General features: G+C 35.5%; 1 protein-coding gene across 6 annotated transcripts in view; it reads left to right on the top strand.

Annotated features, from left to right (window-relative positions):
- Window positions 1-24,218, top strand: part of SH3BGRL (SH3 domain binding glutamate rich protein like) — a 339,550-nt gene that overhangs the window by 135,909 nt on the left and 179,423 nt on the right. For 2 of the 6 annotated variants that reach the window (XM_072816913.1, XM_072816914.1), the window contains exon 4: window positions 252-1,902. The exons of the other annotated variants lie outside the window; for them this stretch is intronic. In XM_072816913.1, coding sequence (XP_072673014.1) covers window positions 252-284 — 33 coding nt within the window. In that variant the 3' untranslated portion in view covers window positions 285-1,902. Of the gene's footprint in view, window positions 1-251; window positions 1,903-24,218 lie in introns of those variants that run through there. 6 annotated transcript variants of the gene reach the window in all.

Genomic DNA, 24,218 nt, shown 5'->3' with positions numbered 1-24,218 from the left:
GGAAGAGGGAGAGCAGGAAAGAAGCAGACTCCCTCCAGAACGTAGAGCCAGACACAGGACTAAATCCCAGGACCCTAAGACCATGACCAGAGTGGAAACCAAGAGTTAGATGCTCAAACAACTGAGCCACACAGGGCCCCCTGCTTTTAAATATTCTTAATAATTTGAGCTCATATAGTTTATACAAAATGTACAAAAATGTATGCTTTGTGATATTTAAATATATCTGTTTTGTTTGTTTTTCATTTCAGGAGGCAGAAGCTCAGGCAAAGCAGCAAGCATGAATCTTATGCACTCTGCCTTAAGCATCTTGAAAAAGGAGTCTTTATTGATTTTAAAATTATCTTGGCTCTAAAAGAAATTAGCCTAATGTTGAGATAATAGATTAGTTTTTCACATGCAAACAATCAAAATAAATACATAATTAAAATATGAATACTATGATAGGAGAATGGGAACTGCACATAAAATATTTAGATGTTATGGAATAGTATCATTATCTTCCAAGGCATTTTATGTATTTCAATGATTTTAAAAAGCAAAGTCCTGTCCCTTTTTTGGTATTGTGATTGACAGCTTAAATGTATCTGTAGTTCGATGTGGAGGAATTTAAAACACAGAGAGAAGGAATCTGTCTCTTGTTCCCAAATTGCCTCTTTAATTTTAGTTAACAAAAATATGTACTCTTTTGGTGTGATGTTATTGTGATTAAAAAGTAGTTGCAGGTAAAGTTTATGATATATTAGATATCATATTTTTTGGTAATTATAACATTCCCATTATTTTGTAATTGAAATTTCTTTATACTAAACCATGGGTTTTCTAGGCCTCTAAATGTAGCCTTTCATTGTATATTTCAGTGATTAGACAGGTGAACTTTTACAAAAAATAAATGCATTAAGTTGACAAGTTCCTTGTATAACTGCACAGCTATGATGCAATCATATTTCTAAGTTGCTTGCCCCAGTGAAATATGCATATATATGTTATGAATGTGGGATAGCATGTAAGTTTAAAACAGCATACTTTGGCAAAGAACTCAGACTTTTAATTAGCTATTATAAAATAGTTCAGCACTCAGTGCCCAAGACTGGTTTTTGTAGGGTCTTTGCTAAAAAAAAAATCTTAGCAATCCCCCTTTTAAAATAACTTGTCATCATGAATCACACTACTTCTCAGATATTTGATATATTTATTTCAGGTTAGGCACATATTGTGTGAATTTGTTAATCTAAGCAGAGAGAATCTTTTCTGTGCTTCTATTCCAGTGAATAGCACAAGTATCTATAAAAGGGCCCATTTAAAAAAATGTTAATTATTAGAACTTCTAAGAAAACAAGAAACATTATGGCTTAAATTACTTACCCAGAAGATATACATATTGTGCTTTAATTCCACACTACTTTATTATGTTAAAAAAAATCTTTTACTTTAAATTACTTTATCATATCATTTGATGTATGCAAGTCTGTTCTTTTTGCCAAAATCAACATACAATGAATACATGGCTTTGCTTACTGAGATTCAAACGTGATGCAATGTTTTAAAATAAAGTCAGTCCTTTAGAAACATAATTTATGTGTTCCCAGAGTTTCTAAGTATAATAGTAATTTAAGATGAGTAATACATGTTTCAGAAGGTGTGAAAGGAGAAAAGAACAATAACAGAAAGAAAATAATTTGAATACAGTTTCTAAGTTTCCTTTTTTAAGATTCTAAACTTTGCTGTATACACTAGAATCGCACAAGGAACTATTCCATTGTTTTCTCTACAAAAATAGGCCATGAAGAACAATAAATGAAACAGGGTGCCTTGTAATAGATTCTGGAAAATACTAAAAAAACGTTTGGTCAATAATTTCTCTTGAGCTTTATTAAATACTGATGATGCTGTTTGTACTCATCTATGCGGATATTTTTTAGGCTTATTTATTCAAAAATTATATTTCAGTTCATTTAAATTGTAAGAAAAGTAATAGTACTAAATTGCAATATTCTTAAATGATAAATAATACGTGGCAAATCACTATTGCTTTTGTCGGCTCACTATCCTAACATTAATCATGGTGAATTATTTTGATATTATAAATGGGAGTGTAAGACATAATACTACCAACTAGCAATTCATAGTCTTATAAATACCTCCCTTATATTTTTGAAATCATTGTTATTCATGACACGGACATGCAAAAAGAGAAAGAAATTAACATTTAATCCAATTGTTTAATATAATATTGGAGTTATATACTCAGAGTAATGAAAGTGGATTATTGAAAACAATGTCAACCCACTTTTCATCCTTCAAGATTACCTTGTCTCCATTGAAGCATTCTATATAGTTTGTCTTTAAAAATCTATTTTTCATTCCAATCCAGATTTTCACAAGATGGAACTAGACACTATAATACCTTTGGAATTATACCTTCATTGGTGTGTTTTCTCATAGGAGAAATAAATTTCATACTGTTGCTACTATGACATTTTGAAAAATAAAAGCATATTTTCTGTTATATGAATAGGTTGTTTCAAATAAAAGGATCAGTATACTATATATACAGGCCGATGAATTATAGTGTTAAGAGACATCTATCACATTTATCTTGATGAGTACTGAAAAATATATGGAATTGTTGAATTGCTACATTATACACCTAAAACCAATACACCACTGTATGTTTTATTGCACTGGGATTTTTTTACTATAGACTAAGTTAACAATGTCAAAATGGAATCCGTCAAAAGAAAATGACACTTTTGGCTTCAGAGTTAAGATAAATATCAAATTATTCTAAACACCCAAAAATCAATCTGAGAACTGACAAAACAAACTGCATATCTAGAGGTAGTAAAATGGCTAATCATGAACTGTAGGAGCTGTGGAGAGTTCATTTGGAGGAGAAAATAATTGCAGATGTTGCAGAGAGGAGGGAGTCCTGATCACAGACAGATGTGAGAAAGAGAGAAAGAGTAAAAGCATGCAAGAGATTGCCTAGGAAAAACTCTTTCCCAGACCCATTGACTGAGAAAAGAAGAGGGGTGGACTACTGTAAGTTTATAACCTAGAAGAGCTCAAAGTCTGAAGTTTTAGAAGTCTACACCCATTGCCAGAGTCATGCCTCATGGGCTTAGTGGTGCACCTAAGGGGAAGGAGGGCTGAGGCCTAAGAGCAGGCAGTGTGGTCTGAGGATCCTCTGGGTTACATGGGGAGAAACAGTTCCCCTCTTGGAGTGCATTTGGAAATGGTGGCATGGCCTCTCTGGGGACAAAAGAGCTGGCAGGAGCCAATGTACAGCCCTGCTCACTACCATAGGAACAGAGACAACTGCTGATAGCAGCAAAATTTAGTGCCAGTTTTTTTTTCAATGTACCATAAATTCTGAACTGCTGCATGGTCATGTGACTACTTTTCTGGGACAGACTGGCACAAGACACAGTTTGGCAAGACTGTCTCTTAGAGGATCAGTGTAGGTCTGTGCCAAGTAGGTCCCCAAAATTTGGAGTTTTGAAACCCAGCCATGGGCCTGAGATAAAACTCAGGAGTACTGTGCTGCCTGGAAGATAGACAGCTTGAACAGACATGGTGAAGGCAGGGATCTGATGGAAGCTAGGAACATTAGAGGGAAGATTGTTTTCTCTTCTTTGAGAGCTTCATAAAGTGCAGCAGGTGTGAACTCCTTGCTATGAGACCAAGAGAATAAGACCCTGCCATCCCCCCTCATCATCACTGACCAACTTCAGTGAGCAACACAGCACCCCTGGTGGAGTCTCCAGCCACTTACAAAAACCACCATCAGGGAGCCCTGCAGGTGTATCTTCACTAGAGCAAATCCAACTGAGAAATTAGCACAGCAGGACCCTCCCCCAGAAGATCAGCACAAACCCCTTGCACATACCAGATCTATGGATCACAAAATGCTGCAAAGCTTCAGCTCTAGGACAAATAGTATCAGGTTTCTTTTTAAAAAGCAGACCAAAATATGCTTAGGTTAAACTTGTCACACAGGATAAAATGTCCACTCTCCACTACAAGGAGAAACTCTGCAGAGGACTCACCTAAGGGAAGGAGTAGCCAAAACACAAAAGTAGAGCACACACTCTGATACACCTTGTCAAGCATCAGGCCTAGGACAGTGTAGGACCTCTTCTAAATATAGCAATTACTCTCAGGAGCAGGAATATAACAGGCTTACCTAGTTATCACACACACACACACACACACACACACACACACACACACCAAAACAAAACAAAACACCAACAGTGACTCATAAAATAACAAGCCAGAAGAATTCACCCCACCCACAGAGAATAGGAAGAAGTAATGGCCAGGGACTTAGTCAAAACAGATATAAGTAAGATGCTAGAATCAGAATTTAAAACAACAATCATAAAAATACCAGCTGGGCTTGAGAAAAGCATAGAACACACTAAAGAATCTCTTCCTGCAGAGATAAAAGAACTAAAAATTAGTTGGGCTGAAATTTTAAAAATACTATAATTGAGAAGTGAAACTGACTGATGCAAAGACAATGAGGATGAACAAAGCAGAGGAACAAATCAGTGATACAGAAGAAAAAATTATGTAAAATAATAAAGATGAAAGTAAGAAAATAAAAGGTAATGGAACATGAAGGTAGACTTAGGGAACTAAGTGACATATTAGAATGTAATAACATTTATATCATAGGAGCCCCTGAAGAAGGGGGGAAAAAAGGAATAGGAGGTTTACTTGAGCAAATTATAGCTGAAAATTTCCTGAATCTGGGAAAGGAAACAGACATCAAAATCCAAAAGGCACAGAGAACTCATCACATTCAATGAAAACCAGCCCACACCGTGACATACCCTAGTCAAATTCACAAAATACACAGACAAGGAAAGAGTCCTGAAAGCATAAACGGAAGACAAATAAGGCTAACAGAAGATCTTTCCACAAAAAGGTGGCAGGCCAGAAGACAGAGACATAATATATTCAATGTGCTGAATGGGAAAAATATGCAATCCAGAATACTTTACCCAGAAAGGGTGTCATTCAGATAAGAAGTTTCCAAGCCAAACACAAACCAAAGGAGTCTGTGACCACTAAACCAGCCCTGCAAGAAATATTAAAGGGAATTCTTTGAGTAGGAAAGAAAGAACAAAAGCAACAAAGACTAGAAAGGAACAGAGATCATCAGAAGCATCAACCTTACAGGTAACACAATACTATTAAATTCATATCTACCAATAATCACTCTGAATGTAAGTAGACTAAATATTCCAATCAAAAGGCATACAGTTGATTAAAAAAAAGAGACCCATCTATATACTGCTTACAATAGCCTTATTTTAGACCTAAAAACATCTGAGGAGATGGGGAACCATCTATCATGCTAAAGGAGGTCAAAAGAAAGGTGAAGTAGCCATACTTATATCAGACAAACTAGATTTTAAAACAAAGTCTGTAACAAAATATGAAGGGGGGCATGATATCAAAATTAAGGGATCCATCCATCAAGAAGATCTAATAATTGTAAATTATTATGCCCCCAACTTGGAAGTACATGCATATATAAATCAATTAATAATAAATATAAAGAAAGTCATTGATAATACTACAATAACAGTAGGGGACTATAACACCCCACTCACGGCAATGGACAGATCTTCTAAGTAGAAAATCAGAAAGGAAACAATGGATTTGAATGACAAATAAGACCAGATGAACTTAACAGAGATATTCAAAACATTTCATCGTAAAGCAGCATAAAACAAATTCTTTTCATGTGCAGATAGCTCATTTCCCAGAAGTGATCACATACTGGGCCACAAATAAGCCCTCATTAAATACAAAAAGATAAAAATCACATATGCATATATTCAGATGACAAGGCTATGAAAGTTCAAGTTATCATAAGAAAAATTTTGGAAAGACTATTAATACATGGAGGTTAAAGTGCATCCTACTAAAGAATGAATGGGTTAATGAGTAAATTTAAAAAAAAAATATATGGAAGCAAATGAAAATGAAAACACCATGGTCCAAAACCTTTGGGATGCATAAATGGAGATCCTAAGAGGAAGTTACATAGTAATACAGGACTACCTCAAGAAGCTAGAAAAGTTTCAAATACACACCTAATCTTACACGTAAAAGAACTAGAAAAGGAACAGCAAATAAAGCCTAAAGCCAGAGGAGAATGAGAAATAATAAAGAATAGAGCAGAAATAAATGATATAGGGAAAAAAACCTAGTAGAACAGATCAACAAAACTAAGAGATAGTTCTTTGAAAGAATTAATACAATTGATATAACCTTAGCCAGACATATCAAAAAGAAAAGAATAAAGGACCCAAATAAATGAAATCATGAATGAAAGAGGACAGATCACAAACAATGCCATAAAAATATAAGCAATTATAAGAAAATATTATGAAAAATTATATGCCAAAAAACTGGGAAATATGGAAGAAATGAATAAATTCCTGAAAACACACAAACCACCAAAACTGAAACAGGAAGATGTAGAAAATTTTAATAGACTCATAACCAGCAAAGAAATTGAAACCATAATCAAAAATACCCCAGCAAACAGAAGTCCAGGGCCAGATAGGTTCCCCAAGAGAATTCCTCCAGATAATTAAAAAGGAGTCAATACCTATTCTTCTCAAACTGTTCCAAAATATAGAAATGGAAGGAAAATTCCAAACTTCTACAAGGCCAACATGACCTTGATTCCTAAACCAAAAAAAAGATCCCACCAAAAATAATTACACCAACAGAACATGGATGCAAAAATTCCCAATAAAATATTGGCAAATTGAATTCAAATTACATTAAATTAATTATATACCATGATCAAATGGGATTTATTCCTGGGCTGCAGAGGCAGTTTAATATTCACAAATCAATGTGATACAGTACATTAATAAAATATTAAGCATCATGTGATTCTCTTAATAGAAGCAGAAAGAGCATTTGACAACATACAGCATCCATTATTGATAAAAACCCTTTTTTTTAAAGATTTTATTTATTTATTCATGAGAGACACAAAGAGAAAGAGAGAGGCAGAGACACAGGCAAAGGGAGAAGCAGGCTCCATGCAGGGAGCCCGATGCGGGACTTGATCCTGGGACTCGAGGATCATGCCCTGGGCCGAAGGCAGGCGCTAAACCGCTGAGCCACCCAGGGATCCCCTATTGATAAAAACCCTTAACAAAATAGGGATAGATGGAACATACCTCAACAATATAAAGGCCATATGCAAAAGAGCCATAGTTAATATCATCCTCAATGGGGAAAACTGAGAGCTTTTCCTCTATGGTCAGGAACAAGATCGGGATTATCATTTAACATAATATTGACAGTGTTAGCCTTAGCAATCAGACAACAAAAAGAAACAAAAGGCATTCACATCAGCAAGGAAGAAGACAAACTTTCACTTTTTGCTGGTAACTTGATTCTCTAAGTAGAAAACCTGAAAGGCTTCACCAAAAAAATTGCTAGAACTAACACATAAATTTAGCAAGAATGCAGGATATAAAATCAATGTACAGATATCGGTTGCATTTCTATACACCAATAATGAAGAAGCAGAAAAATAAATCAAGGAATCCATCCTATTTGCAGTTGCACCAAAAACCATAAGATATCTAGGAATACAAAGAGGTAAAAGATGTGTAAATTACAGAACACTTATGAAAGAAATTGAAAAGGACACAAAGAAATGGAAAAATATTCCATGTTCATGGATTGGAAGAACAAAAGTTGTTAAGATGTCTATACTACCCAAAGCGATCTACATATTCAATGCAATCCCTGTCAAAATACCACCAGCATTTTCCATAGCGCTAGAACAAAAGACCCTAATATTTGTATAGGCCTAAAAAAGACTCCAAATAGCGAAAACATCCCTGGAAAAGAAAAGCAAACCTGGAGGCATCACAAATTAGGACTTCAAACTATATTACAAAACTATAGTTGTCAAAGCAGTATGATACTGGCACAAAAACAGACATGTGATCAATGGAACAGCATAGAAAACCCAGAAATGAACTCACAACTATATTATTAACTAATCTTGACAAAGCAGAAAAGAATATACAGTGGATATATACATTCTCCTTTATCAGATATGTCATTTCCAAATATCTTCTCCCATTCTGTAGATTGCCATTTAGTTTTGTTGGTTATTTCTTCACTGTGCTGAAGCTTTTTTAAAATGAAGTCTAATAGCTTATTTTTCTTGTTTCCTTTGCTTCAAGAGACATATCTAATAGAAAGTTGTGATGGCCAGTGCCAAAGAGTTTACTGCCTCTGTTCCCTCTAGCATTTGATGATTTTCTGTCTCACATTTAGATCTTTCATCCATTTTGAATTTATTTTTGCATATGATGCAAGAAAGTGGTCCAGTTTCTTTCTTTTCTATGTAGCTGTCCAGTTTTCCCAACACCATTTATTGAAAAGACTGTTTTTCCCCCACTGGATATCGTCCCCTGCTTTGTTGAAGATTAATTGACCATATAATTGTGGGTTAATTTCTGGGTTTTATATTTATTCTATTGATTTATGTGTCTGTTTTTGTGCCAGTACTATACTGCTTTGGTCACTACATGTTTGTAATATAATTTCAAGTCCAGAATTGTGATGCCTCCAGTTTTGCTTTTCTTTTTCATAATTGCTTTCACTATTCAGGGTCTTTTTTTAAGTTTCACTTATTTATTTAGGAGAAAGTGAGAGTGGGAGTGAAGAGCAGAAAGAATCTCCAGAATACTCTATTGAGTGAGGATTCTGAAGAGGGTTTTGATCCCATGAACCAAAGATCATGATCTGAGCCAAAATCAAGAGTTATCTTCTCACTAACTGAGCCACCCAGATGCCCCTATTCAGGGTCTTTTGATTTTCCATACACATTTTAGTATTGTGTGTGTTCTAGCTCTGTGAAAAATGCTGTTGGTATTTGATAGGTATTGCATTAATTGTATAGATTGCTTTGGGTAGTAGAGGCATTTTAACAGTATTTATTTTTTCTATACATGTGCATGGAATGTCATTCCATCTCTTTGTCTCATTTTCAATTTCTTTCATCAGCGTTTTATAGTTTTCAGGATATAGGTCTTTCACCTCCTTGGTTAGGTTTATTCCTCGGTATCTTATTGTTTTTGGTACAATTGTATTTGGAATTGATTCCTTGATTTCTCTTTCTGCTCCTTCATTATTGGTGTATAGAAATGCGACAGAGTTCTTTAAGTTGGTTTTGTATCTTGCAACTTTACTTAATTTGTGTATCAGTTCTAGCAATTTTTTGGTGAAGTTTTTCAGGTTTTCTATGTAGAGTATCATGTTATCTGCAAATAGTGAATGTTTGACTTCTTCCTTGCTGATTTGGATGACTTTTTATGACTTTAGTCTGATTGCTGTGGGTAAACCTTCCAGTACTATATTAAATTACATTGGCGAGAGTGGAAATCCCTGTCTTTTTCCTGACTATAGAGGGAAAGTTATCAGTTTTTCCCATTGAGGGTGATATTAGCTATAGACATAAATTGATTTTAATATGTTGAACCAAATTTGCATTCCTGAGAAAAGTACCTCTGGGCCATGATGCATAATACCTTTCTGGATTTGGTTTTTTGAGCAATGTTGCACCTATATTCATAAGGAATATTGTTCTGTCATTGTTTCCTCGTGATGACTCTGTCTACTTTCAGCATCACAGTAATACTGGTTTTGTAGAATGAATTGTGAATTCATCCTCCTCTTCTATTTTTCTTTTTGTAAGGATTGGTGCTAATCTTTCATTAAATGTTTTGCAGAATTTACCAGTAATGACACCTTATCTGAGGCCTTTTTATATGGACATTTTTTGTATTACTAATTAAATATCTTCATTTGTTACAGATCTGTTCTGATACTCTTTGTTCTTAATTAGTTTTATAGTTTTTTAATTTCTAGGAAATTGTCCATTTTATCTATTACCTTATTTGTTGAAATAAAGTTGTTAATTCTGTTCCTAAATATGAACCTATTTATTTCTTTGTAGTTGATGGTGATGTCCCTGTTTTCTTTCCTGAGTCCTTGCTCTTTTTGTTGGTTAGTCTAGCTAAATAATTGCCAACTTCATTGCTCTTTCAAGGAACCAACTTATGTGAATTTTTGTTTTACTTTATTTCTTTATTCCCTTTTTACTAATTTCCACACTAGTTTTTTAGCTTTCTTGCATTTAAAATGCTTATTTTAGCGTTTTAAAGCTGAAGGTTAATGTATTAATTTGAGATGTTTCTTAGTTTAAAATATTATTTGTAAATTTTTCTCTGAGAACTGTTTTAGCTGTATCCCATAAGTTCTGGAATGTTATGACTTTGTTTTCACTTATATCAAGGTATTTTATTGAGTATGGTATCTCTTCTACCATGTAATTGTATCAAAGTATTTTCTAATTTTTTGATGACTTCTTCTTTGACTCATTGATTACTCAGGAGGTTTTTATTTTTATTTTTTTAAATCTTTTTTTTTAATTTATTTTTTATTGGTGTTCAATTTACTAACATACAGAATAACCCCCAGTGCCCGTCACCCATTCACTCCCACCCCCCGCCCTCCTTCCCCTTCTACCACCCCTAGTTCGTTTCCCAGAGTTAGCAGTCTTTACGTTCTGTCTCCCTTTCTGCTATTTCCCACACATTTCTTCTCCCTTCTCTTATATTCCCTTTCACTATTATTTATATTCCCCAAATGAATGAGAACATATAATGTTTGTCCTTCTCCGACTGACTTACTTCACTCAGCATAATACCCTCCAGTTCCATCCACGTTGAAGCAAATGGTGGGTATTTGTCATTTCTAATAGCTGAGTAATATTCCATTGTATATGTGGAGGTTCCTCAAACAGTTAAAAATATACCTGCCCTACGACCCAGCAATTGCACTGTTGGGGATTTACCCCAAAGATACAAATGCAATGAAACGCCGGGACACCTGCACCCCGATGTTTATTTTTTTAAATCTTTATCTTCTTTGAGTTTCCCAAATTTCTTGTTATTAATTTCTAATTCAATTTCTTGTTGTTAGATAACATATTTATATGATTCCAGTCCTTTTAAATTTGTTAAGCTTTGTTTTATTGCCTAACATGATTTCTGGAGAATATTTTATGTATACTTGAGAAGAGCAAGTAGTCTAATGTTGTTCACTGGAGTATTCTAAAGGTAATTATTTGGACTTATTGATGTATTTTTTTCTTCTATTTCATTGTTGATTTTCTGAGTAATTATACTATTATTATTGAATACAGGGCTTTTAATCTCTCCAACTATTATTGCTCAGCTGTCTACTTTTCACTTCAATTCTGCCATTTTTTGCTTTATTTATTTTGGAGGTAATTTGTTAGGTGTATATAATTTCATAACTGCTTTATTTTTTTCATGGAATGATTTAAATAATTATAAAATGTTCCTCTTTTTCTCTAATGACATTTTTGTTTTTTGAAGGTCTATTTTTATGATATTATTGATTTACTTCTCTTATGGTAGTTGTTTGCATACTATATCTTTTCCATCCTTTCATTTAAACCAGTTATTATCGGGATCCCTGGGTGGCGCAGCGGTTTGGCGCCTGCCTTTGGCCCAGGGCGATCCTGGAGACCCGGGATCGAATCCCACGTCAGGCTCCCGGTGCATGGAGCCTGCTTCTCCCTCTGCCTGTGTCTCTGCCTCTCTCTCTCTCTCTCTGTGTGACTATCATAAAAAAAAAAAAAAAAAAAAAAACAGTTATTATCTATGAATCCAAAATGTGTCCCCCATAGGCAGTTTAATCTTAGAAGTTGTGTTTTTTTATCCAATCTGATATAATTTGTTTTTAGATGAGGTTTTTAACCCATTTTCATGTTATTATTGATATTGATGGATTGACATCTGTCTTGTTGCCTTTTGTTTTCTATACCTCATGTCTTTTTGTTCCTCTCTTCCTTTCATGTTGTTTTCTTTTGAATTAGTTATTTTCTCTTATAATCTTTTAATGTCTTTGATAATTTTCAAATTATATTTTAACTTTTTAATGTTTGCCTAGAGTCCCAATATGCATTTTAGTCAAAATCACCCCAGATTCATACTGACCTAATTCCAATGAGATATAAAAACTTTACTGCAATATAATTCTATTCTCTCTGTCCCTTTTGTACTGTTATTATTATGTTTATTATGACCATATATTACAAATTCAAAAAAACATTGTTTTAATTATTACTTTATTTAATCTTATGGATCTAAGAGTCTGAGAAGAGAGAACAGCAAAAATATAGAGGATTTTTTATGAGCATATTAACCTTATTTGCCATTTTGATTCTTTTAATCTCTTCCTATGGAATTAAGTTACCATCTGGTACCATTTCTTATTTTAGTATAGCTGTATGCCCTAAGGTCAAAATATTTAATCCCTCCAACCAATCATGCCACGTGATTTATGGAAAAAAATACGTTTCCCAAAATTTTAACCAAATATCATAACCTTAAAAGTACATGATCTTTCTTGGTTTCTTAAAAAGTCCACACTGTGAGAAGGTTAACCTAATTACCCTTATTAAAAATGTAAGGATAAAGAAAAGGCCTTAATTCCAGAAATTGGTCAAACTACTTAACTGTGTGAGATTCTAGAAGACCTTGAGTTATTAATTTGCATTACCATGGGAATAATTAATTTGCACTAGTACTTGGTTAATGTAGGGGAAGAAGCAGAGAAACTGTAATGGGAGCTTGTTTTAGTAAATTTATTTCCATTTCCCCACTTTTAAGTAAATCAAAAATAACACCAGAACATACAGAGCACTTTTTCCTTCTTTTCTTCACTCAAATCCCAATTATTAGATTGTGACTGGGTATGGTGAAAGCTGGGCACATACTCTAAGCACTCCATAGGTCCCCTGCCCACATAAATTCAGTTAATCCTCACAACAACCATAAGCAGGTGTAATGATTAGATTTATGTGTCAAATTAGCTAGGCTCTAATTCCCAGATGTTTGTTCAAACATCAGTTTAGATATTGCTGTGAAGGTATTTTTTAGATATGGTTAACATTTAATCTAGTAGACTTTTATTAAAGCAGATCACTCTCCATAATGTAGAGAGACCTCATTCAATCAGTTGAAGGCCTTAAGAGAAAGTCTCAGGCCCCCTGAGGAAGAAGGAATTCTCCCTCCAGACAGCCTCAGGATTCAAGATTGCAACATCAATTGCTACTGGAATTTCCAGACTCCAACCTGAACTATCACTTAAACCAAATACACACACACACACACACACACACACACACACATACCAATAGGAGATATATATATATAGAGAGAAGGATTGTTTGCATTATTGCTATTTTTTTCTATGAGAACCCTAATTTATGCAGTAGGTATCATTATCTCCATATTTTTGATGAATAAAGTGAAGTGATATAACTTTCCCAGGAACACACAGTTGAGAAATGGCAGCTAGCTAAGTCCTCGTAACTCCAAAATCTGTAGTTTTGCCTCTCATTTCATCACATTAAAAGTTAGCATGAATGAAATTGTCTTTTTATGCCCCCTACACTCCCAGACCCCATATATAAAATAATTATATTTCTGAAAAAGGTTAATAAAGAGTAAAATTCTGGAGTTCAAAAACTTTTTAAAACTTATTTTAAATTTATGTATATTTAAAAATTAGATCCTGGTCCTACTAAATATTGCTATTACTATGGCAGCAGAAACTGTGCTCTGTGAAATGGAATTTTAAGGCAATTGATGCAAATAACTTAGGAAACAAAAGGAAGTGCAGATTTTACCTCCATTGTTTTGTTTTTCTAATTTTAATCTGGCTTTATACTCACAAAGTATTTTGATTCTTGCACTGATTGTTTTTCATCTGTCAGGGAAAAATGTCAAATGATGTACTGGATTCACAGCTTCTGTCCTGGTTTGAATTGGTTAAGTCTGTCAAAATAATCAAACTTGTTTGTTCATGTAGATGAAGCTTGTGAGAAATAATGGATAAGTTCATTTCTTTTCACATTCCCTCACAATATCAGATTAAATGTATACATATCATACATGATTTCAATATTTCTAAATATTAATAAAATATTAAATGAAATGACTGAGAAAGGGTCACCTGGGTGGCTCAGTGGTTGAATGTCTGCCTTTGGCTCAGGTCATGATCCTGAGGTCCTGAGATCGAGTCCACATCAGGCTGCCCACAGGGAGCCTGCCTCTCCTTCTGCCTATGTCTCTGCCTCTGTGTGTCTCTCATGAATAAATAAATAAATAAATAACATCTTTGAAAGAGAAAAATAATAAAGCACTGGGAAAGATTATTTATATTAAATCTATAATAGCTAGAGTAGAGTGGACATGGAAAAAATACAAATTAAGCATCTGGTATGGTAAATGACAACTCAGCATGTGGTACATCAGTCTATATAGCTAAGTGGTGAATAGCCCTCCCACTCCATTCTACATTTTTTGCTCCTTAAAATTTGTTTGATATGTTCTAAGGAGCTATGAAAAGGAAAGGGTATTCTGGGTCATCAAGTAACTCTGTCTTAAAAATATTACTCTCCAAATTTTATAATATCTACATTTTATAATATAGGGATTCAACAATTCTATGCATTACTCTGCACTCATCAAGATAAGCATTCTTTAATCCTCTTTGTCTATTTAACCCCTCTCTCCACCCACCTCAACTCTGGCAAACACTAGCTTGTTCTCTGTACTTGAGAGTTGTTTTTGGTCTCTTTTTTCTTTGTTCATTTATTTTGTTTTTTTAAATTCCACATATGAGTGAAATCATATGATATTTGTCTTTCTCAATCTGACATATTTCACTTAGTATTATACCTTGTAGGTCCATTCATGCTGTTGTAAATGGCAAGATCTCATTCTTTTTTATGACTGAGTAATATTCCATTACCACATTTTATTGATATATTTTTCTATGAGTGGATACTTCGGTTACTTTCGTATCTTGGCTAAACAATGCTGCAATAAATATAAGAGTGCATATACTTTTTTGAATGAGTGTTTCATTTTCTTTGTTTAAATACCGGGTAGTGGTATTATTGGACATATAGTAAATCTATTTTTAATTTTTTTAAGGAATCTACATTCTGTTTTTCACAATGGCTGCACTAATTTGTGTTTCTACCAACAAGACATGAGGGTTCCTTTTCCTCCATATTCTTGCCAAAACATTTTATTTCTTGTCTTTGTTATTCTAGCCATTCTGACAAGTATAAATTGATCTCTCGTTGCGGTTTTGATTTGCATTTCCCTGATTATTAATGATGTTGAAACAAAATTAAAAATAAACTGTTAACAGGGGCGGGGCAAGATGGAGGAAGAGTAGGATCCCCAAGTCACCTGTCCCCAATAAACATAGATAACCTTCAAATCATCCTGAAAACCTATGAATTCGGCTTCAGATTTAAAGAGAGAACATCTGGAATGCTACAGTGAGAAGAGTTCACGCTTCTATCAAGGTAGGAAGACAGGGGAAAAATAAAGAAACAAAAGGCATCCAAGGGGGAGGGTCCCCACGAGGAGCCGGGCTAAGGCTGGGGCGAGTGCCCCCAGGACACGAAAGCACCGCCCGGGAGAAGCAGGGGCTTCACTAATCTTCCCGGAGGGAAAGGCGCTCACAGGGAGTTGGAGCAGGATCCCAGGAGGGGCAGGGATGCCCTCAGGCTCCCTGGGACACTAACAGAGGACCTGCGCCCTGGGGAGAGCACGCCACACCCCGCGGCCGAGCTCCCTAAAGGGCTGCAGCGCGTACCCAGCTGGACCCGGGAGCAGCTCTGAAGCGGTTCAGGCGGCAGCTCAGCTGGGAGGAAGCTGCGCACCCCGGGAGCAGCTCGGAAGCGGCTCTGGCGGAGGCTATGCTCGGAGGGGGCTGCGCAGCCCCAGGAGCAGCTCGGGAGTGGCTCCGGCAAAGGCTCCGCACGGAAGGGGGCTGCGCAGCCGGGAACGCGATTCCAACAGCGCAGGCCCGGGGGCACAGGGCGCCAGGGACTCAGCCCAAGATCTGGCGCTACCCCCGGTACAGGCAGAAGCCAGGAGAGCACAGGACAGCAAGGACGCTCTTACCACTGGGCGGCCCCCACCTGAGAAGATCAGTGGCCCCCACCCCCGGAGCATCCAGGCCCTGCAGACTGAGAGCTCCCTAGTTTCTGCAGGAGCTGACTCAAGGGCTGGAGAGCTGGCCGCCATCACTGTTGTTGTTCCTCCTGGGGCCTCACAGGATAAACAACCTCCACTGAGACTCACAGTGGCCTCACAGGATAAACAGGTTAAACAACTTTCACTGAGCCCTGCCCCAGGCTGGGGGCTGAGCAGCTCCCCCAAGTGCTAACACCTGAAAATCAGCACAGCTGGCCCTTCCCCCAGAAGACCAGCTATAGGGACAAGGGAAAAACAAATTATTGACCAAGGAGCACTGGAAACTTCCAGGGGAAGTCGAGGGATTTACAGTATACAGAATCAGAGGATACTCTCCCTTGTTTTTTTTTGTTTGTTTGTTTGTTTGTTTCTGTTTGCTTCCCCCCCTTTTTTTCTTCTTTTTTTCATTTTCCTTCTTTTTTTTTCTTTTTCTTTTCTTCTTTCTCTTCTTTTTCTCCTTTTCCCAATACAACTTGTTTTTGGCCACTCTGCACTGAGCAAAATGACTAGAAGAAAAACCTCACCTTAAAAGAAAGAATCAGAAACAGTCTTCTCTCCCACAGAGTTACAAAATTTGGATTACAATTAAATGTCAGAAAGCCAATTCAGGAGCACAATTATAAAGCTACTGGTGGCTCTAGAAAAAAGCATAAAGGACTCAAGAGACTTCATGACTGCAGAATTTAGATCTAATCAGGCAGAAATTAAAAATCGATTAAATGAGTTGTAATCCAAACTAGAGGTCCTAACGACGAGGGTTAATGAGGTAGAAGAACGAGTGAGTGACATAGAAGACAAGTTGATGGCAAAGAGGGAAACTGAGGAAAAAAGAGAAAAACAATTAAAAGATCATTTGGATAGGTTAAGGGTAATAAGTGACAGCCTCAAAAGGAAAAAAATCTACATTTAACTGGGGTTCCCGAGGGCGCCGAAAGGGACAGAGGTCCAGAATATGTATTTGAACAAATCATAGCTGAAAACTTTCCTAATCTGGGAAGGGAAACAGGCATTCAGATACAGGAAATAGAGAGATCCCCCCCTAAAATCAATAAAAACCGCTCAACACCTTGACATTTTATTAAATAGTGAAGCTTGCAAATTCCAAAGATAAAGAGAAGATCCTTAAAGCAGCAAGAGACAAGAAATTTCTAACTTTTATGGGGAGAAATATTAGATTAACAGCAGACCTCTCCACAGAGACCTGGTAGGCCAGAAAGGGCTGGCAGGATATATTCAGGATCAATCACTTAATAACCAAAGTTAAGAAATACTTAGATAATAATACTTATGCTTGGTGACTTCAATTTAGCACTTTCTACAATCAATAGGTATTCTAAGCACAACATCTCCAAAGAAACAAGAGCTTTAAATGATACACTGTACCAGATGGATTTCACAGATATTTACAGAACTTTACATTGAAACGCAACTGAATACATATTCTTCTCAAGTGCACATGGAACTTTCTCCAGAATAGACCACATACTGGTTCACAAATCAGGTCTTAACCAACACCAAAAGATTGGAATCGTTCCCTGCGTATTTTCAGATCATAATGCCTTGAAATTAGAACTAAATCACATATTTAAGCTCTAGTAGCTTCTTTGTGACTTCTTTGAGAGAATATATATATCTTGATATCTGTCAGTAGAAATAGTATTTCTTCATCCTTTCTAATTTGGGTACCTCTTGTTGATTTTTTATTTTTTATTTATTCATCATTTGTCTGGTTAGAGCTTCTAGTAAAATGTTGAACAGCAGTGGTGAAACAGGTATCCTTGTCTTGTTCCTGATCTTAGGAGAAAAGTTTTCAGTCTTTTAACAATTGAAAATGATTTTAGAAAAAAAAAAAAGAAAAAAAAAGAAAATGATTTTAGCTATAGGTTATCATAAGTGTCCTTTATAGCATTCTGTATTATATTTGTCTAGCCTAGTTCTCTGGGTCTTTTCATCATGAAATGGTATGGAATTTTGTCAAATGTTTTTATTACATGAATTGTGATGATCATGTGTTTTTTTTCCTTCAGTCTATTAATATTCTGTATTGAAATAATTGAATTTCTTATGATGAACCACCTTACGTTTGTGGGACAAATCTTGCTTGTTCATGGTGTATTTTCATATACTGTTACATTCAGTGTCCAAGTAGGTTGTTGAAGATTTTTAGATGTATATTAATAAGAAATAGTGATCTGAAATTCTCCTTTCATTTGCTGTCTTTGTCTGCCTTTAGTTTAATAGTAATGCTGGTCTCATCTAATGTAATAGAAAGCATTCTATCTTTTATTTTTCAGAAGATTCTGAAAGTTGGTTTTAATTATTTTTCAAATGTTTGGTGGAATTCACCATTAAAATTATTTGGTCCTGGACTTTTCTTTGTTGGGGGGATTTTTTAAAGTTTTTATTTAAATTCCAGTTAGTTAACATACAGTGTTATATTAGATTCAGGTGTACAATTTAGTGATTCAACACTGCCAAGCAACTCCTAGTGCTCGTCACAATGAGTGCATTCCTTAATCCTCATTACCTATTTAACCCATTCCCCCACCCATATCTCGTCTTGTAACCATCAGTTTGCTCTTTACAGTTAAGTAAAGACCATATGCAAAAAAACCCACAGCTAACATCGTCCTCAATGGGGAAAAACTGAAAGGATTTCCTCTATAGTCAAGAACAAGACAGGGATGTCCACTCTCACCACTGTTATTTAATTTAGTTTTGGGTGTCCTAACCACAGCAGTGGAGGATTTTGATGACAGATTCAATATCTACTCTTTCTAGTTCTGTACTGTACATATTTTCTGTTTTTTTTTTTTCTTGAGTCAATTTTGGAACTTTTTTCTCAGAATTTTTCCATTTCATCTAAGTTTTCTAATTTGTTGGTATACAATTGTTTATATAGTATAAACATAGTTTTATAGTATTTTCTTATCCTTTAAATTGCTTTAAGATTAGTAGTGTCTTCATCTTTATTTTTTTTATTTTAGTATTTTGAATACTTTCTCTTTTTGTCAATCAAGCTACAGGTTTTTTATCCTTTTTAATTTTTTTTTAATTTGAGTATAATTAACATATAGTGTTATATGAAATTCAGGTGTACAATATAGTTATTCAACAATTCTATACATTACTTAATGCTCCTCATAAGTATACTCTTAATCCTATTCAACTATTTCACCCATCCTCCCACTGACCTCACCTCTGGTAACCACCAGTTTGTTCTCTGTGTTTAAGAATCTATGTTTATTTATCTCTTTTTTTCTTTGTTCATTCAAGTCGCAGTGCTTTTTAAGATAAGTTTGTTTGAGTGCAATTGACATGAAATTTTATTTGAGGTTCTGGTGTAAAACATGGTGATCAAACTTTATTATGCATTATGCTATGCTCACAAGTGTAGGTATCATCTATCTCCATACAACTCTACTATAATGTCATTGATTATATTCCTTATGCTCTGTCTTTTCATCCCGTGCTTTTTCATTCCATAACAGGAAGCCTGTATCTCTCATTTTCCTTTACCCATTTGGCCCAACTCTACCCATCCCTTCTGGCAACCATCACTTTGTTCTCTGTATTTAAAAGTCCAATTCTAATTTGTTTGTTTATTCACTTCTTTCTTTCTTTCTTTCTTTCTTTCTTTCTTTTCTTTCTTTCTTTCTTTCTTTCTTTCTTTCTTTCTTCTTTCTTTCTTCTTTCTTTCTTTCTTTCTTCTTTCTTTCTTTCTTTCTTTCTTTCTTTCTTTCTTTCTTTCTTTCTTTTTCTTCTTTCTTTTCTTTCTTTCCTTTTCTCTATTTTGCTTCCATCTATGAGTGAATCATATGGTATTTGTCTTTCAATGTCTAACTTATTTCACTTAGTATAATAATTTCTAGAGCCACCCATGTTGTCACATATCATACGGTCTCAAAATTTTGTGGTTGCATAATATTCCAGTGTGTGTGTGTTCCACAACTGCCTTATCCATTTGTCTATTTGCATTTGTTTTTATTGAAGTTCAGTTGGGCAACATATAGTATAACACCCAGTGCTCATTCCATCAAGTGCCCTCCTCAGTGCCCATCACTCAGTTATCCGAACCCCCAGCCCACCTCCCCTTCTGCAACCCTTTGTTTGTTTCCCAGAGTAAGGAGCCTCTCATGGTTTGTATCTCTCTCTAATTTTTCCCAATTCCTCTCCTTTCCCTTATAATCCCTATCAATATATCTTATATTCCCCATATTAGTGAAACCATATAATGCTTGCCCTTCTCCAATTGACTTACTTCACCCAGTATAATACCCCCCCAGTTCCATCCATGTTGAAGCACACGGTGGGTATTTGTCTGTTCTGATGGCACAGTAATATTTCATTTTATAAATATACCACATCTTCTTTATCCACTCACCTTTCAATGGACACTGAGGCTCCTTCCACAGGTTGGCTATTGTGGACATTGCTGCTAAGAACATGTGGGTGTCCATGTCCCAGCAATTCTCTACATCTGTATCTTTGGGGTAAATACCCAGTAGTGCAATGCTGAATCAAAAAGGGTAACTTTTTGAGAAATATTCACACTGTTTTCCAGAGTGGTTGCACCAGTTTCCATTCCCACCAACAGTGCAAGAGGGTTCACCTTCTCCACAACCACTCCAACATTTCATGTTTCCTGTCTGGTTAATTTTTGCCATACTCATTGGTGTGAGGTGGTATCTCATTGTGGTTTTGATTTGTATTTCCCTGATAGAAAGTCAATGAGAGAGTTTTCTCATGTGCCTGTTGGCCATGTGTATGACTTCTTTAGTGAAATTTCTGTTCATGTGTTCTGCCCATTTCATGATTGGATTTTTTGGTGCTTGCGTGCTGAATTTAATAAGTTCTTTATAGATCTTAGATACTATCCCTTTATCTGATACATCATCTGCAAATATCTTCTCCCATTCTGTAGGTTATCTTTTCGTGTTGTTGATTGTTTCTTTGGCTGTACAGAAGCTTTTAATCTTGATGAAGTCCCAATAGTTCATTTTTGCTTTTGTTTTATTTTTACTTCATAGATGTGTCTTGCAAGAAGTTGCTGTGGCCAACTTCAAAAAGGATATTGCCTGTGTTCTTCTCTAAGATTTAGATGGATTCTTCTCTCACATTGTCCAAATTTCCTGAAACCATTTGTTAAAGAGAGTGTCTTTTTTCAGTGGATATTCTTTCCTGCTTTGTCAAATATTAGTTGATGATAGAGTTGAGTGCCCATTTCTGGGTTCTCTATTCTCTTCAACTGATCCATGTGTCTGTTTTTGTGCCAGTACCACACTGTCTTGATGATCACAGCTTTGTAATACAGCTTGAAATCCAGCATTGTGATGTCCCTAACATTGGGTTTCTTTATTAATATTCCTCTGGATATTTGGGGTCTTTTCTAGTTCCATACAAAACTTAAGATGATTTGTTCCAACTCTGTGAATAAGTCCATGGTATTTTGATAGGGATTGCATTAAACATGTAAATTTTCCTGGGTGGATAGACATTATCACAATATTTATTCTTAAATTCATGAGCATGGGATGTTTTTCCATGTCTTTCTGTCTTCCTGAATTTCAGAAGTGTTCTGTAGTTTTTAGGATATAGATCCTTTACCTCTTTGGTTAGGTTTATTCCTAGGTATATTATGCTTTGGGGTGAAATTGTAAATGGGATTGATTCTTTAATTTCTCTTTCTTCAGTATCATTGGTAGTGTATAGAAATGCCACTGATTTCTGGGAATTGGTTTTGTATCCTGCCACATAGCTGAATTGCAGGATGAATTCTAGCAATCTTGGGGTGGATTCTTCTGGGTTTTCTACATGCAGTATCATGTCATCTGAAAGAAGGAAAGTTGAACTTCTTCTTTGCCAATATGAATTCCTTTTATTTCCTTTTGTTGTCTGACTGCTGAGACTGGGACTTCTAGCACTATGTTGAAATCAGTGTTGAGAATGGACATCCCTGTCATGTACCTGATTTAGAGAAAAGGTGGTCAGTTTTTCTTCATTGATAATGATACTCACTGTGGGTTTTTCATAAATAGCTTTTAAGACTTTGAGGAATGTTGCCTCTACGCCTACAATTTGAAGAGTTTTAATCAGGAATGGATGCTGTATTTTGTCAAATACTTTCTCTGCATATATTGAGAGGATCGTATGGTTCTTATTTTTCTCTAGTTGATGTGATCTATGAAGTTCATTATACTACATGATTTTAACCATCCTTGCATCCTGGGTATAAATCGCACTTGGTCATGGCGAATAATCTTCTAAATGTACTGCTGGATCCTATTGGCTGGTATCTTGTTGAGAATTTTTATATCCGTGTTAATCAAGGATATTAGTCTATAATTCTCCTTTTTGTGGGGTCTTGGTTTTTAGAATCAATGTGATGCTGGCCCATAAAACAAGTTTGGACATATTCCATCTCTTTCTATCCTTTGAAACAGCTTTAGTAGAATAGGTATTTTTTCTTTAAACGTTTGATAGAATTCCCCTAGGAAGCCATCTGACCCTTGACTGTTGTGTCTTGGAAGGCTTTTGATGACTGCTTCAATTTCTTTGCTGGTTTTTGGCCAGTGCAGGGTTCCTATTCCTTTCTGTTCCAGTTTTTGCAATTTGTGGTTTTCCAGAAATGCATCCATTTCTTCTAGATTGCCTAATATGTTGGTGTATAGTTGCTGATAATATGTTTCTAAAATCGTTTGTATTTCCAAGAAAATAATAATAATATATAATATTTTGGATAATACTATCATTTGGTTGTGATCTCTCCTTTTTCATTCATGATTTTATTAATTTGAGTCTTCTCTCTCTTCTTTTTAATAAGGCTGGCTAATGGTTTATCTATCTTATTAATTGTTTCAAAGAACCAACTCCTGGTTTTGTTGATCTGTTCTACAGTTCTTCTGGTCTCTATTTCATTGAGTTCTGCTCGAATCTTTATTATCTCTCTTTCTGTTTCGTGTAGGTTTTACTTGCTGTTCTTTCTGCAATTCCTTGAGGTTTGAGGTTTGATTGTGGTTTTTTTTTTTCAATTTTTTGAGGGAGGCTTTTATTGCCATGTATTTCCCTCTTAGGACCACTTTTGCTGTATCCCAAAGATTTGAACAGTTGTACCTTCATTTTCATTAGTTTCTATGAAACTTTTTAATTATCCTCTAATTTCGTGGCTGACCAATTCATCTTTTAGTAGGATGGTCTTTAACTTCCATGTGTTTGAGTTTTTTACAAAATTTTCCTTGTGATTGAATTCTAGTTTCAAAGTATTGTGGTCTGAAAATATGCAGGGGACAATCTGAATCTTTTGGTATCAGTTGTGACCTGATTTGTGACCCAGTATGTGGTCTATTCTGGAAAAAGTTCCATGTGCACTTGAGAAGAATATGTATTCAGTTGTATTTGGATGGAAAGCTCTGTATATATCTTTGAAATCTCTTTGGTTCAGTGAATAATTTAAGGTCCTTGTTTCCTTGGTGATGTCCTGTTGAGAAGACCTGTCATTTCCTGAAAATGCCATGTTGAAGTCTCATTACTGTATTTTTTTAAAAAGATTTTATTTATTTATTCATGAGAAACACAAAGAGAAGCAGAAGCACAGGCACAGACAAAAGCAGGCTCCCTGTGGGGAGTGCAATGTAAGACTGGATCCCAGGACCCTGGGATCATGACCTGAGCCAAAGGTGGGTGCTCAAATACTGAGCCATCAAGAAGTCCCTCTTAGTGTATTATTATCTAAGTATCTCTTTACTTTGCTTATTAATTCATTGATATACTTGACTGCTCCCACATTAGGCACATAAATATTAATACATGTTAGGTCTTCTTGTTGCATAGACCCTTTAAATATGATATATTGTCACTCTTCATATCTTACTACAGTCTTGGCATAAACTTTAATTTATCTAATATGAGGATTGCTACCCCCAGCATTCTTTTGAGGATCACTTGCATGGTAAATGGTTCTCCATCCCTTCATTTTCTAGACTGGAGGTGTCCTTAGGTCTAAAATGAGTCTCTTGTAGACAGCATATAGATGAGTCTTGCTTTTTATCCAGTCTG

This window comes from Canis lupus, chromosome X, assembly GCF_048164855.1.
Source record: "Canis lupus baileyi chromosome X, mCanLup2.hap1, whole genome shotgun sequence".
NCBI classification, from domain to species: Eukaryota; Metazoa; Chordata; class Mammalia; order Carnivora; family Canidae; genus Canis; species Canis lupus.
The sequence above is the reverse complement of the archived record's forward strand: the minus strand, read 5'-3'. Positions and strand labels throughout refer to the sequence as shown.